Raw genomic sequence first — 16,488 nt, 5'->3', positions numbered from 1 at the left:
CGTCGCTTAATCTAACGATCGCTTTATTTCCTTCGTCTAAATTAAGTTCGAAGGCCGACGAATTCTTAGCTTCGGAAATAGGTATTACCTTTATATCGTCGTTATAAAAGCGGGTATAATTAATTTTAGCTTAGAGGTTAGCGTCGGTTTTTAGGTATTCGGTTAGGAACGCGTTTTTAGGCCTATATACGCTATTAAAGCGGCCTAAGGTATTAATAGCATTTAGTTTTCCTAATCGCCGAATATAAGGCTTAGTAGCGTATCGCTTCTTAAGTTAATAGCGAAAGGAATTATTATCCGGGCCGAGTTAAAGTTAACGGTTCCTATAAAGGTACTTCCGTCGAATTCGAGTTTTATACGGGACTAGAAAATAAAGTTTATATTAAGTAATAAAAAGTAATTAACGAACCTATCTTTAACGACGTAGATCGATAAGCGAAGGTAGTAATCGATAAGCTAAATAAGACCGTCGATTATTCCTATATATAGGGTCTTTATAAAGGATCTAAAACCTCGCTATATCGCCTTAATATCGGTTATAAGGAGACGTTATTTCTTTATATAGCTTTTTACGATTATATTAAACTATGCCCCTATATCGATTACCGTAGATACGAGAGCTTCGTTCTCGTTAGGTCTTATATTAACTACTAGCTTAAAGAAAGGCCGGATATAGTTTTTAATATCCTTTGTAATAACGGAATTTACCGTTATTTTACTCGAAAGGTTAATAAACGAGGCGGTAGTTTACGGTACGTTAGGTATTTTAACGCTTTCTTCCTGATCCTTTTATACTTATTCCTTTATAATCTTAATAACCTTAGGCTAACCTTCGTTAATCTTTATAGCGCGTATCGTAAGGTACTTTATTACTTGTTCCGAAAATCCGGGTATAAACTTAATTAGGTCGTCCTACGAAACCTCGAAACGTTTCCTATTATTTTTATTAATCTTATCTAGTTAAAACTCTTTTAATAATTCGTTAATAGTTTTTACTTTTCTAGCTAAGTCGTTCGTATTCAAAGTAGCGTTCTTACCGGCTTTAGTCGGTTTACGCTTAGGTTATAACGATAGGACTTTTATATCCTCTTAATCGGGTACTTCTTTTTCGATATACTCGCCGTTAGGACCTTTAATTCGCTTAATTACGTTAACTTCGACTAGGTCCGTTTTAATAATACCCTTATAATAATAGATACTTTCGTCGTCGATAAGACCTTTAGTTTAATTATAACCTAAGATCTTCGTTTCGTATAATTCGTAGTTATATTTACGTTCGATTATTTAAATAACGTTAATCTCCGATATAGCTCTTAGTATTTCTTCCTACTTTAATATTATTTCCTTATTCTTAAAGTATCGTAGGTTAAGGGATATAAGCTTTAGCTTTCCGGCTAAGTAATAATATGTTATCTTACGTATTTATTTTAAAGATTCCTTACTTTAATATACGTAAAATAAGATATAATAAGCGATCGGTTTTCCTTTACGCTTAGCTTAGGTAATAATCGATCCTAGGACTAGCGTTAACTCTAACTTATCCGGGTCTCCGTTCTCGAGGTAATATAGTCGCTTATTACTTTTATAGTAGAACCGATTCTACGTTATATTTATTAGTAGCGGGTAACGGCTATAGTTATAAAACCGATCGAAAGTATTATAAAACTAGCATTCGAATTCCTTATAATTATTCGTTTAAGTTAATAAAATCCTATTACGTATGCCTCGGTAGTTTAGTATAATACTACGTCTAGAGCTTATTAAGATTCTTCCGTTAGTTTATAGGTTATAAAGACTTAGGTTCCGAACCGCGTTTACTAAAAACGGATTTTCCTATTAATATTATTAATCGGCGCCGTACGTACCCCTAAGGCTATAAGAGTTACTCTCCTAACGGTAGTTCTACGAAGTTATTTTTATTTCTAAAGCGTTAAGTCGGTCGTAAAAGGCCTATATATTAACTTCCTAACTAGTACTTAGGTAGTCGTAAGAAGGTCTAAACTACGAGGAAGGCGGTAGTAAAGGTATCTAAAGGCTAAGAGTCGCTAATCGTTAAATTATTTATATCATAAGCATCTCGGGTTCTTCGAAAGTTACCGTTTTCTACTATCGTCGTTCTTCGGCTTAGGCCCTATCGGTAATTTATATTACTATACGACGTTCCGTCTATTTATAGAGCTAGGTATAAAAAATCCGGTAATCGATATCTCCGATCTTATTATAGTTATAGTTTTCCGTTTTATAGAACTTTATAATTAGAAATATCCGGAATTTATCGGTTAGGTATCCTACTTTTTAAGGAAGCTTTCCGTTATCGTTTACGAGCTTAAAAAGGCGTTTATGGTTTATAAGATACGTAAAAATCGCCTTAAAATCGTTAATTACGTTACCTCGTTCTAACTATACGAGTTTACGTTTAACGTTAACTTGGTTTAGTTTATCGGTAATCTTAAAACGGTACTTTAAGGCTATAACGATAACTCTTTAGATCGTTTAATCCTTCGTAACGTCGTTAATACGTTTCTTAATAATCTTAGTCGTAATTTATTCGCCGATCTCTTTAATCTTATCGTCGTCGTTTATACGATAGCGGTTAAATAATCGATTTATCCTTTTTAATTACTAGGTTATATTATATTTATTAAACTTAAGCTTAAGGTAATCGGTAGGGTTAGGGAATTTAATGGCTAATATTACGATAGTCGGGATAGCTATCGGTATATTCTAGCTACTAAAGGCCCCGTTATTATTATTCTAAAATAATGTTATAAGGATTAACGGAATAAGTATAGAGCCGCGGTTAAGGGGTAGTTAAGTAAGAGTTTTATCGTCGTCCTCCTTTTCTTTTAGCGGATATAGGGGCGGAGAGTTAATATCGATTCTTAAGGTCTTTATTAGTAGTTTAATCTTTATTACTTCGGGTCCTAACGGCGATCTACTCCGTTTCCTAGCTACGGATTCCGTTTAATTTATCGGTACGAGGTATAAAATAAAAAGGGAGGTAGTAAGGGTCTTATTATCTAACATAAAGGTAAAGGTATAATAGTTATTATCTATGTCCTAATACTTTTCCTTTAGTATAAGTATGTTATTATTTATTATATTATTTCGATCGATAGGGTCCGGATATTATACGAGCTTTTCTAGTTAGCTAACGCCTAACTAAAGTACGATACGTATTCCCTAGATTAATAGTTTAATTATTATAAATAAGTCGACGATAATTCCTCTTATTAAGGTCTAGAACTCCTAACGTATAACCTTCGTTAAGGTAATACGTATAGGGAATAAATCCCGAATAAAGAATCGCGCTAGATACGATACCGGTTATAGCTATAGGCCGGTTTCGATTTAACGGAGGCTATTTAATAATATTAGCGGTATTACCGCTAGGCGCCGTTTTACGCCTATGTTAGTATTTCTCGTTATACTAGCTATTAATTAGTAATATAGGGCTAGCTTATATATAGGTATACCTATTAGCTCGACTTTAATTCCGTTTCCCTAATCCTTTATATCTACGTAGTCCTATTAATATTAATTCCTAATTCTTTTTAAAACTATCGGTTATTAGTAGCTATTAGTCTATTAATTTCTATTTATATTATTAATATAAATATCTATATTATATCGTATATTATATCGGCGAATCGCTACGCCTAGGTATCTTAAAATGCCTCTAGTATAATAAGTTATTAGTATTTATATATTTAGTTTACGTCGATTAATAGGTTTAAAGGGAAAAAGAAGCTATCGTAAGGTCGGTTAGGGTATAATTATTATTAGCCTTTATCCGCCTTTAGTATTAATAAGGGAGTAGCGGGTCGTATAGGTTATCGTAATTTATACTAGTGCGTTCGTACGTTTAATTTATATAATAAATAGATAACTATAAAGGGGCTGCCTTAATCGTTATAAGCTTTATTTATTCGTACGAAATATACTATATTATTAGCGGTTCGAGAAAGCGGTTAGTATCGAGGGCTAAGTACTATCCCTAATAACGGTAGTATTACGACGAAAAGTTCTCCCGGGTTTTACGGGTTCCTCCGTATAGCAGATAAATAACCATACGAGGGATATCCTAATCGGTATAAACGCGGTCTAGTCGTCGTATTATATCGTAGTATCGATAACTTATTAACGTTATAAGTATTAAAGGCTAGGTAGTATCCTAGCGGCTATAGTATCGTAGTAAAGGTTCCCGGGCTTATACGTACCTTCTTATAGTAAATAAATAACCATAAGGCGGGATATTCTATTTAACGTAAAATACGGACTATTTCGCGGGTTAAATAGCGGCGCCGACGGCGATCGGGGTCCTTTAAATCCTAATAGCGTAATAGGAACTCCGTAAACTAAAGGTTAAGGGATCGAAAGGTTATAAGGTAGTTACTACTAAGGAGGAGTAAAGCGTACGCGATATTAAAGACCCGGATATATTTACTCGAAAGTATACTTTATCGAAGATTATAATATATACGATAATCTAAGGTAAATAAAACTAGTGTTACTATATTAATCGAGAGGTAAGGAATTTAATATAGTTATCGTATCTTAGCTATACCCCTTAGTCGTAGAGATATAATAGTCGCTAGCCCGAAGGTATAAGAAGTAAAGGAAGAAAAGGGGTAAAACGTAAAAGTTACTTATTCGGCTATAGCGGTACGACGAAGTAACTTAAGCGCCTATAACTAAGATAGATATATTAATCGGAGAACGACGAATCTAATAGCAAAAACGAATCTTTAATTAAAGTAAAAATAGTAAAGATAGTAATCTAACTAGGTAATGAACTAGATGATAAGCATGGCATATCCCGCATTTACGGGAGCTATAGTGAACAGGAGCAGCGTGGGCACGCTGACGGAGGCACGAAAAGGGCTACCCAACTGCCAACAACTGGCCCAGTGCCGATCAACCTAAGATCACAGCTATAAATAGCTGTAATCGGTTAATCGGCTAGCTGAAAACGGTAGCTAGGAAAGGGGAGACTAGAAACGGTAATCGAGGATAGCTAGAAAGGCATAGTAAGAAACGAGTAAATAACTATAGGTCGTAATATCTATAGGTCTAAGTCTAGCTAATGAAAATATAAGTACGCGACCCATATAAATATACATCGAAAAGGCTACGTAGCCTAGATCTACCGTACCACTATAGCCTCCCTAGTTTAATTAATCCGTAAGGAGCAATTAAACTCCTAATAGCAATAGGTACGGTAGCTTTCGTTTCCTACTAAACCTAATTAACCACTAATTAACCTAATCCCGATTAACCCTAATTAACTAAAAGCTAGCCAGTTTAATTAAAGGCTAATAGGATAAGTCAGGAAGAAACAGGGTAATCCTAATAACTAGGAACGATTACAACAATAACAAGTAGGTAGTGGGGTAGGTAACTAACTACAGCCGTATCTAATCCTAAACCTAATCCTAAACCTAATCAATCCCGAACCTATTTAATCGCTACTAACTAAGAGCTAAGCTAGTTTAATTAACGATTAACAGGAAATAATAAGAAAGATCAAGAAAGATCCGATAACTAGGCTAGCGGAGCTATAACCTATAAACTAACCTAATTAACCTATTCCTAATCAACCCTAATCAACTAGGAGCGAGCTAGGTCCATCAGGGCCATTAAGAAATAACAGGGATCAATAGTTAGGAAATAGGAACTACAACGGGCAAGTAAAACAAGCGTAGCTCCCGTAAGAAATAAAGAAACAATCCCATACGATATAACGTAATCTCCGTCCTTCTCGTCTATAGCTATCTTTTACCGATCCTTTTTAACTAATTCCTAATCCTATAAACTAATTAATATATCCTATTCATACCCGACTATTTCCGTTTCTAACTCGTATCTAACTATTGTTCGTCCGGTAGCATCTACCGGGCTTCCCTTAACCCTCGATCCCTCCCCTATACGTAGTTCTAAGGGCTCTCTAGGCTCTTCCTACCAACTACATATCGGTAAGGGCGATAAGAGGGGTCTCTAGGCATTAACCTATAACTATTTCCTATCCTTTAGCTATTTCTAGGCTTTCTTATTTAATATCCTATTTAATTCGTATATCGCGGTATCGTCTATATAGGTCTCTTAATCTTAATCAGTACGTCCCCGATCAGGCTTATGGCGTAGGTATAAGGTCTATCGGTATCTTCGTATAGTAATTAAAGGCATCGTAGCACTTTATCGGTTAGAGAGGAGAAACCTCCCCAGGTACCGTAACTAGCTAGCTAGGATAAAATAAGGGTAATCGGAGCTATCGGCAAGCCTCTTGCAATTAAAATAGACTAATTAATAACGAACGGATACCTTTAAGCGCGTGCGAGGTTATAAAAAAGGGTATTAGCGGTAACGGTATTAGATTAACTAATTAAAAACTACCATCTAAGCACTAGTGAAAAACGACGGAGGCAAAACCAAACGAAAACGGGCATAGCTCCTTCAAAAGAAACAACTAAGAAACGAGGATAAGGATTCCTGCTAATCGGCGGACGAGCTTTTAGGTAAGCTAATCAAAAGCTGATAGGAGGGCGTGGTTGTTAATGGTCGCTATGGTTATCTACCCTCCCTATTAATCCTAACCTAAAAAGCTAAGGCCAAAAGCCACGAAAACGGCTCTGGAGCCACGAAAATAGCTCCTAATCAACTAAAAAACAAGGGATCTCCTAATCGACGAATCCTAAACCTAATAACTATAAAAACGGGTGTAAAAAGTCGCTCCTAAGACTATAAGGTTACGGCTCGGGCTACTAAGTAGTCGCTACTAAACAGGAGTAGCGTAGGCACGCTAACGGAGGCACGAAAAGGACTACCTAACTACTAATAACTAGCCCAGTACCGATTAACCTAAGATTATAGCTATAAATAGCTATAATCGGTTAATCGGCCAGCTAAAAACGGCAGCTAGGAAAGGGAAGACTAAAAACGGCAATCGAGGATAGCTAGAAAGGCATAGCAAGAAACGAGTAAATAGCTATAGGTCGTAATATCTATAGGTCTAAGTCTGGCTAATGAAAATATAAGTACGCGACCCATATAAATACACATCGAAAAGGCTACGTGGCCTAGATCCACCGCACCACTATAATAGTTACTCTATATAGGCATAAGGCCTATCGTAACGTGTTACGTAATGCATCAAGAGAGCATGTCTTACCGCACCACTACAATACTTATATAACCTATAGTATATACGGAAGGCGGTTTTTCATTCGTCGCCTTCCTTAATTCGTACTATATAAAAACCCGACTTTAGATTAATTTTAATAAACCATCGCGTTATTTAGAATAAGTTCTATAGTTTATTAATTAACGGGATAAGATATCGGACGGGTATTATGATTTTATTTAACCCCCGATAATTAGCTATTAATCTTAATACGCTAAGGTTCTTTTTATTTACGAATATTATAGATATACCGTATAGAGCTTTAGATTTCCTAATTCTTCCTATGGTTATTATTTTATCGAGCTAAGGTTTTAAGGCTTCTAGTTATCGCTTATTTATAACGTATAAGGATTCCTACGGGGAAGTAGTCCCTAAACGAAGCTCGATAACGTAGTCCTATAATTACCGGTCGGGGAACCGTTATCCCGCTTCCTAGGTTATAATGGGAACGAAGTCGCGAAATTATTCGGGTACTTATAATAAAGCGTTCTTTTCTCGCGTAGTTCCTATACGAGTTAGCCGTAAGCGATAGTTCCGGTATTAAGGCGAATTAAAGTATAATCGTCCTTCCGTAAATAGCCCTTAGGGAAGGTATTCCTTTATTTATTATTACGGTAGAATAGCGTTAACCTCTTTATCTAATTTACTAACTTCTTAAGCGACGTAATAAATATATTCGTAATTACGGAGCTTCATTTCGTTCGTATATTAGAGTCCTTCCGACGAGATTTCAAAGCTATCGAATCTTATTAAGGTTCTTAGCTTTAAGCGTTAATTAATAAGAAGGCGTAGTTACTTAACTTTAGCGGCGTTAATTAAAAGTACCTCGCTACCGATATCTAGAAGGACTCGTAAGAGATATTCTCTTTCTTAATGTTTTATCTATATTATATGGATCGGTCGTTTATCCGATCTCGGTTCGCTTAGGTTACGCTAAAGGACTCGTAGTTTTTTCGCCGTTAGTACTACTTACGTTACTTCCGGCGTTCTAGGCCGCTTTATAGCTATAATCTTTACGTTATCTTTATCGCTCCTTCCTTCCGTTAACGCTTACGGGGGAGCATTTAAAAATCCCGTTCCTCGTCGGAATCGGATAATTCCATAATGCGAGGAAGGATTTCCTCTTATCGTATGGTAATATCGATTCTAGCTCTTTTATTAGGTAACGGTTCGGGTTTCTTCCTTTTTCTTTTCCTTAATAAAACCTTCTTAGGTAGTACGAATAAGTTCCGTCCTTCTAAGTCCTTTTTTACGAAGCAAGCTAAGGTTTAATAATTATCCCTTCTATACCGCTAGTAGGCTTTCTTATCCTTCTTTCGCTAATCGATTACGGCTTAATTAATCCCGGCTAAAGCCTTCTTATTATTTATTTACCGTAAGTCCTTAGCCGGTACGGGTTTCTTATTATTTTTACTTTTACGTTCGTTTACCGGTTAGCTTAAGCGGAAGCGAGTTTCTTTTACGGGTTACCTTTATTACTAATCCGCTTTCGTATACTCCTTTTACGAAGCGGACCTTCCTTTTCCCGAAATCCTTAAGTTAGTTATTATGTTTTTATAGATTTAGCCGGCTTCCTTAATTACTTTAAGGAAGGCTTTATCGCTTTCGGGGATACTACTTAGTCGTAAATAAACTAGCTTAGTTATTTTATCGGATAAGGTATAGATAATATAATTCTAGAAAGTAGTTCCCGATTATTAGACGACGTCGTTAAGATCCATAAGTTCGGTAAGGTACTAGGAAATATCTCCTTAGTATTTAAGTTTTTATATTTTTTTAGAATTACGATATCGTTCGGCGGGGTCCTTAAATCGTTCCTAGAGGGCTTAGGAATATCCTACCTAAGTATCGACGATTATTAACCTTTCTACCTAGGCTAGCCTTTATTAATGCTAAAGCTAGGCCTTCTCGGTAAGTATCGATTCTACCTAGTTAATTTTCTAAACGTCCCGGGTAAAGCTTTCTTTATAGGTTTCGAGATAGGATTTAACTTTAATTTATTAAGGGCGGAACTTAACTAAGTCCTTATTATTATAAGCCGTAGGCTTAATAAGATATACCGGATTAATCGTTACCGTAATACTTCGCTAATTATTTATAGCTTTAGTCTAGGCCCGAATCATACGTTCTTCGGCTAGGTTAAAAGGCTCTTAAGATTCTTTAGGGATACCCGGGAAGCGTCGTAATTTCTAAGGATTCCCGGATTTTAAGCCATCCGAATTATCGGAATCCCTTAAATTTCCTAAGGTATTTCGTAAGATCCTTAGCGGTAGTAGTAATCCTAACCCGGCCCCTTTTAATATAAAGGTACTTATAGCGGCGTTTTAGAAACGGACCCGCGCGCGTATAGCGATGCGTTTAGCCGCGGTATCCTATAATACGCCGTCGGAAATAATCTCCCTTATTTTAGCCTCGTTACTAATATATCTTTCCGTTAACGCCGTCGTAAGGCGAGTAATTAATACGGGAGTAAATATCCTAGCCCTTTAACTAGTTCTAGCGATAATAGATTCGATATCCGTTAACTTATTACTTAATCGTCGTTATTAATATTTCTTAATTAAATTAACTACGTAAGCCTTAAGATTATCCTTAATAAATTAAATCTTTTCTTTTATAGCCCCGGGAGTAAGGTATTCTTTACTAAGGATCTCGTTAATCTATTTATTCTTTTACGTAGCTTATAAGCTAACGTCCGTTATTAATTTATTATATTCTTCGCGTAATTAAACTAAGGCTCGTTAATTCTAAAAGGCGGCGTTTCGGAATTAATCTACGGTAACGGTCCGTGCTTTATCCTATCGGGCGAACTTAGCTATTATTTCCCATACGTTTTAAGCGAAATAAGTACTTTATTCTACGACCTACTTCTAGAACTTATGAATCTATATCTTCGTAATCCTTATACCGGTAGCTTATATAGCCGTAGCGGTTTAATAAAGCTATCGTAATTATTCGTATTATTTCTTTAGGATCGTATTTTATCGATATCTTATATCGACCTAGTTAACTAGTATCGCTAGGCTTTAATATACTTATTCCATTTATTCGTATAAGTCTACGATTTATTACGGAAGGTCTCGTATAATTACTCCTAAGTTCGCGATTTCCGGAGTATTAATTATAATTACCTCGTATTCTTAGGGTTAATATACTACGAGGGATTTATCGGTCGGTTCGGGGGTTACTTCTAATTAAAGCGCCGGAAAGGTTCGCTATCGTTCGGCGTCCTTTACTTTTAACTCGGCTATCGCGGTTTTTAGTTTATTAATCGTAGCTATTATTTAAGCTACCTCTACCATGGAAATCGACGCTAGCTCCGAGGTAGCTAGTCGCGGAAGTAGAAACGCCTATAGCTTCGGACCTTTAGTAAAGGATCGGGATTAATCTAATAATAATAATACCGGGGCGGCGGTTACGGCGTACGACGTAAGCTTAGGCGTAAGCTTCCCTTATTACTAGCTTATAATAAGGTTATAAGGATAAGAGTAATATAGAATTATTTATAACAAAGGAATATACTTAAAATAAATTTAATTTAACTAATAATTCTATAAAGGGTCTCTTAGGTTCTTATCCCTTTTTAGGTTTCCCGGTCCCTTTCTCGTCCTAATATATTCCAGGAGTACCTCCGTATCTTAGTATCTAGGTACCTTAATGCCGAAGCTATCCGTAGCTTATCTAGGACTTTTCTTAGTAGGTCGCCGAGATAACGGCCCTGCTGCCCGATATTATCCTCCTGACCCGTATGACCTGATTATTGGTACAGGGTTCCATCCCCGTGTGACAGACATGGCCAGGTTCCGTGTATCCAAACTCCCACGGATTTATGTAAAAACACATCTAGATATTTCCTAGCCCGCGCACTACCCCTAGATCTAGTGCCCACCAGGTCAGCTTGTGTCCGTAGCCGAGGATGAGGAACGCTGTTCAACGCTTGGCAACTGGGAGTTGCCATCAAGGTCCTCGAGCAGGAAGACGATTTTCCTGCTATGGAGATTCTCTGGTCGGCAGCCGACGTCAAGAAACGCTCTCTCCAGTCTCAGACGCGAATTCCAAGAACTTCGGATCAATCCGAAGTTGTCTGCTGAAAATGCGCACGCACTTCGTCGGGAGCGTGATACTGCTACTATGGCTCACCCTGACCTCTAAACATGCTCTTTCTAGCACCACGCACGATCTAGAACCGCAACTAGACAATGGCTAAGGTACGACGTCTAAAGCAAAGCGAGAGAGACAAGATTTCTAAAAGCCGTCTACAGCCCAGAACGTGCTACAGGCGGGCGTCGCTGGCGTAGATATCACCCAATTTGGGGCGATAGGCGTCGAGCCTGACACAGAGCGACACCGCGAAGAGAAGAAGCGGCTCCTGCAGCGAGTCGACAAGTCCCACGGCACATACAACGTCCACCACCGGCAGTGGCGGCTGCTCAAGACCATCTACAGCCTCCGGCGGTACCGCGAGATGAACAAGGCCGAGGTGAAGCGGTGGCGCGACCTGTACCAGCAGGTGTCCGAAGAGCAGAAATCGGTACGTCCCCAGTTACCCCCCCTTCCAGCACTCTTCATCGTCCCCGCGTCCACGTAGCCGACTTACTTACTCCACGCGGGGCCAGGTCCTCGAGGTACAGCGACAAGCTGAACCGGATCGAGCACCTGATCGACCGCAACGGGGCGGTGTGCGACGCGATCGCGGACACGGCGACAGCGTACTAGGGGCTGGCGGCGGACGAGGTGGCGGCGTTCGCGCGCGCCGAGGACGCCGCGGGCCGCGGGCTGGACCGCGTCAGCGTGTCGCAGGCGCTCAAGCACTACGTGCGGGACTGGGCGGAGGAGGGCGCGGCGGAGCGGAGCGCGGCGTTCCCGTGCGTGCTGGGCGCGCTGGAGCAGCTGTTCCCGAGGCGCTGCGACGGCGGCGGCGCGCAGTTCGACCTGCACCCCTTCGTCGACGGGCTGTCGCTCCACGCGACGACGGCGGACCTGCTGCGCGGCGTGCGCGTGCCCTCGTTCCTCGACGCCGAGCGCGTGCTCCTCGCCGAGGGCGACTTCACCACCGCCTTCGCCAACCCGGCGCACGCCGCGCGCTACGACGCCGTCGTCACGCACTTCTTCATCGACACGGCGCGCAACCTGGCCGCCTACCTCGACACGATCCGCCGGCTGCTGCGGCCGGGCCCGGGCGGCGGCCGCTGGGTCAACTTCGGCCCGCTGCTGTGCGGCGCGGCGCCCTTCGTCCAGCTCTCGCTCGACGAGGTCGTGCGCGTCGCCGAGGCCGTGGGCTTCGAGTTCGAGCCCCTCGGCCCCCCCGCCGACGAGAGCAACGTCTGCGGCTCGCTGACGTTCCCCGGCGCCGAGGGCGGCCTCGGCATGGTCAGGGGCAGGGACGCGGCGTACGGGTTCGACGCGCGCGAGCTGCGGCGCAATGCGTACATCGCGCAGGCGTGGGTTGCGAGGAGAGTGAGATAGGGGGTCGGCAGATAATGTACCTAGCTGTGCGAGGAAGATTTGATATTGACACGGCTCAAACAGCTGCCCCTGTTGCACACAGTCACCCTCAAACCGAAAAGAGCGCGTGCCTCGCGCCTCTTGAGCCGGTAGGTGAGGACAAGAATGGCAAAAGGAATGGGCGTGGACTGATTAGGCCACATTATCGCGGAACCCGACATCGCGTCTTGGCGTGTCCGGAGACGAATACTATGAGCAGCACGACGCTGCTTAGGTTTCTAGCAAGTCCCGCGCATTACTCATTAACCCAGCGGCTTGTTGTATCATCTAACCCTTCCTCTCGTCCTGGTAGTAGATGGATAAACACCTAGGCTACTTTAGTAACGCAGGTGTTTATACATGCTTATTGATAAGCCGTTGTGCCTTGTTCGGATACAAGATCCCTATCTTTACGTTGGTAGTATCGGCTTCTCAGTTCTGGATCCTCTAGTCGTAGATCGGCAGTGGTGCTAGGTCTGTCTATTATACGCGTGAGGTAGGACGATTCCAAGCCTGGCCATCCCCATCCAGGTCCCCATGGGTCCTGCGCAGCGCGGAATTCGGTAACGGGAGAGATTGCTGGGGGTTTCTCTGCGTTGACCACGAGTTCTCGGAGACGTTTTACCCCCCAGATAGTCTGGACCAAATGCAGGCAACAATTCGCAGATCCTGCTCGCTTTTGCTTAGCTGGACGTCTGACTGATTAATTTCCACATGTCTTTCAGCCCAATCCACGATCATGCTGACAATGCAACACCACGCCTTCAGCTCGCGGGGTCAGACGCACCGTCACTACAACAGCAACAACCACCCTCGCGACGTGAGCGGAACTGGCCTGCATATATGGTAGCATTTCCTTTATTTTCTTGTCCCTCTCTTATGGTCGATGACGCATCGCATAGGTACATGGAGCCAGGAGAGGAAACTGATCAAACCACAATGCGAGAGGGGGAAAAAACGCCCAGCTTACCTCCCCCGGACGCGATTCCGCCCTGCCAAGACGCCCACGAAGGCGGACCATGGTCTTAGACGACGCTAGCGCGACGGTTCGCTTGTGCGCCGTTTGTAAGTGGCTGCTCCGGCTGGGCTGGCGCTGGATCTGGGTTGGGCGGACGGGCGGGTGGCATTACCTATGCGGTGATGATCATGCTCGAGGATTGCCACCCCGCGCTGGCCCAATGGGAGATGCACCCTTAGCCGCGTGCGGCTGAGAGAGCCAGCTTCTAGAGCGGGCCTGCTGGGAGTCTGCTCGAGCCCTCGCGATAGGGGCTTAGCTGCTTTGAGGCCGCTTAGGCACCGTTAGTGACCGGCGAGCGGGGCAGAGAGACTCAACATGGACACGAGGGCAGACAGGCTTGGTTAGAGCCCCAGACGTATGGCTACGGACGGTGTGGGCTACGGGAGCTGAAGAGGGAACCGGTACAAATACCGGACGGGTGCCCCCGTCGTTGGCCGAGACCTAGACTGCGCTTGTGCGTAGGTATATCATGAGTCCTGAGAGGTCATCCCCAGCGTTTCGTTCACGCTATTTCGCACCCGGCCCTTAGGTGTAGCGAGCCTCAACAGGCGTCTCTTCGAGCATAGAAAGCTATACCGCATCCGATTATACGAGACAGGAAGAGTCAAAACATTGAGAATGGACCCCGAGGCAATCAAGCGAGGCCAGGTTATCATACCGACGCCGAAATGGTTCATCGCGTTGCGCGCCTTGCAGATCGTCCTCGGTATTATCCTCGTGGGCCTGACGGGATGGTGGATCCACGGCCTCTACTACGACGAGCTGGGTTTCGTCATCGTGTGTGTGAGTGGCCTTTTCTCTCTCCCCTACGCGAACGCGTTGCGCGCTAACATCGGCGGCAATGTGCTGCAGGGCATCTTCACCTGGATCATCGCGGCGTACGCGCTGCTGTCGGAGAAGGTGCCGGCGTGCCAGCGCGCGTACAACACGTGGGCGGTGCTCGCGCTGGACCTGCTCATGGTCATCTTCTGGCTCGCGGCCATGGGCGCGACCGCGCAGCTGCGCAGCCGCTTCACCATCCCCGTGAGCGCGACGTGCGTGAGCGACGGCAGCGCCATCAACAGCGGCCGCTGCACCGTCTGGAAGCGCGCCGGCGTCGCCACCAACAGCGCCCTCGCCGTCCTCAGCGGCATCGCCGGCCTCAGCGCCCTCGCCATGCTCCTCTTCGTCCCCACCTTCGCCTACGTCTGCCACTACTTCCGCCTCTCCTTCGCCGCCCGCGCCGCCGCCAACGACCCCGAGAAGAACCCCCCCGCCGGCGCCGTCCCCGGCGTCCCCAACCCCGCTACCGAGCTCCAGACCGGCCTCCCTCCGCCGTCCCAACCCCAGCCCGACCAGCACCAGTGGGGCCAGCCGCCGCAGTCGGTCTACCCCGTGCAGCAGCCCCCCGCCGGCGCTCCCCCGTTCCAGCAGGGTCCCGTGTACGACCCCTACGCGCCGCAGAACGCCGTCTACGGGGGCGCGGCGGGCACGTATCCGCCCCAGCAGCCGTACATCCCTACGGGCACGCCGGCCCCCGGCCAGCACTACACTCCGCAGGGCACGCCAGCGCCGGGGCCGGTCTACCAGCCGCCGGCCCAGTAGCAGGTCACGAGGTCGAGGTTCTTGCGGTTCGGATTGGATTTCGCGAGAAAAAGGGCGTTACGGGTTTGTCTGGCGAAGACGGTTCGCATGGAAGGGGTTAATTGATGCGGTGCATTTCCTTCGAGGGGAAGGACCTGCGTCGCGCGTAGTGTTGTGCAGACCGTCGGTATATACCATATCCCATTCTTGCGTCTCCAAACGCTTGGAATGCTCTAAAGAATCGTGATTCTGCCGTGAACTATATTAGCTAGAAGTACCATATCCCAACCGATATGTCTTGGATGGTGTCCCCGGTGTGGTTGGCCACGGCGCACGGCGTCAAAGTGCGCTACATGGAACGGTACGTGTAAATTTTTTGATAGATGTGCTCCTCGGCGAGTTCAAATCTCGATACGAGAACATGTGGCGAGCTGCCATTAAAAGGCGAGTGGTCTCTTGACCAAAAATCCCTAAAGATGATGAAAGTAAAAAAGTAGTTAAAAGTTATAAATCGCCGATCGTTAGGGGTCATGGGTGCGGATATAACTTGTGATAAACCCAAATAACTATTCTCCGCGTCCGCCGGTTACGATCTGTAAATCTCGTATTCCCCTCTGTGGTGTTTAGGACTGAGGCTTAGCAGGTAGCATTGCATCTCGTGGCAGCTCGAAACAAGATTTCCTTTTTCATCTCCCATTTAAGGGGAAGAATGTGTGATACGCCTGGACAATGGACGACGACGCCTATGCCCCAATGACCTAGAGGCATCACCTTTCGCCTTATTTGCGCGCCAGACGGCTCTCCGTTCGCGCATCTCTTCTCATACGCGACCCGTCTAAGATAGAGCTGTTCGCGCCGCATTTTTACCCCGCCTACTTTTATCATACCTCCGTGTTGTGATCTCAACACCATTTATCTCAATCAAATACCTCCACCGTAATGCACGCGTGTATAGGTCAACATCGAGTTGCCAACCGGTGTCGAGAAGGGATTAGCTTGCATTGTCTTCTAAAGGTGGGGGAGATGCTTCGGGAGCCGGGGTTTCTGTTATGGGGCCGCGAAGCATGCCAGGGCTGGGCGACGGGTACGGGGTCGGTATGTAACGCTGGGCCCCTGTTCCGATCGTGAAAGCCTCAATGTTGCGTGCTCACTACCGAGAGCTAGCCAGGCACGCGCACGCTTAGACAGGGGGGCCGTGACGCGGAAGGCGTTGGCATGTGTGCATAGGAAGCGTATCTAGGAC

The 16,488-nt window shown here is 44.2% G+C and overlaps 2 protein-coding genes across 2 annotated transcripts; both read left to right on the top strand.

Moving 5' to 3' along the window:
* The first annotated feature begins 11,543 nt into the window (after window positions 1–11,543).
* On the top strand, window positions 11,544–13,187 carry GGS23DRAFT_471027 (uncharacterized protein). The gene is made up of 2 exons (XM_051514227.1): window positions 11,544–11,711; window positions 11,797–13,187. The coding sequence occupies exons 1-2, from the start codon at window positions 11,646–11,648 to the stop codon at window positions 12,994–12,996; spliced, it is 1,266 nt and encodes a 421-aa protein (XP_051367152.1). The 5' UTR covers window positions 11,544–11,645; the 3' UTR covers window positions 12,997–13,187.
* A 1,113-nt stretch (window positions 13,188–14,300) lies between these two features.
* On the top strand, window positions 14,301–15,266 carry GGS23DRAFT_608250 (uncharacterized protein; the record flags this gene model as incomplete). The annotated part of the gene is made up of 2 exons (XM_051520176.1): window positions 14,301–14,465; window positions 14,535–15,266. The coding sequence occupies 2 exons, from the start codon at window positions 14,301–14,303 to the stop codon at window positions 15,264–15,266; spliced, it is 897 nt and encodes a 298-aa protein (XP_051367151.1).
* Between the last annotated feature and the right edge of the window lie 1,222 nt (window positions 15,267–16,488).

This window comes from Durotheca rogersii, assembly GCF_024521655.1.
Source record: "Durotheca rogersii strain YMJ 92031201 chromosome Unknown GGS23scaffold_60, whole genome shotgun sequence".
NCBI lineage: Eukaryota > Fungi > Ascomycota > Sordariomycetes > Xylariales > Xylariaceae > Durotheca > Durotheca rogersii.
This window is presented reverse-complemented; position numbering and strand designations above follow the sequence as displayed.

Bases quoted from the DNA above. Each gene is read 5' to 3' on its own strand.
- GGS23DRAFT_471027 (XM_051514227.1), top strand. From the start codon at position 11,646: ATGAACAAGGCCGAGGTGAAGCGGTGGCGCGACCTGTACCAGCAGGTG. The intron at 11,712-11,796 runs GTACGTCCCCAG...ACGCGGGGCCAG, and splicing joins TGTCCGAAGAGCAGAAATCG to GTCCTCGAGGTACAGCGACA.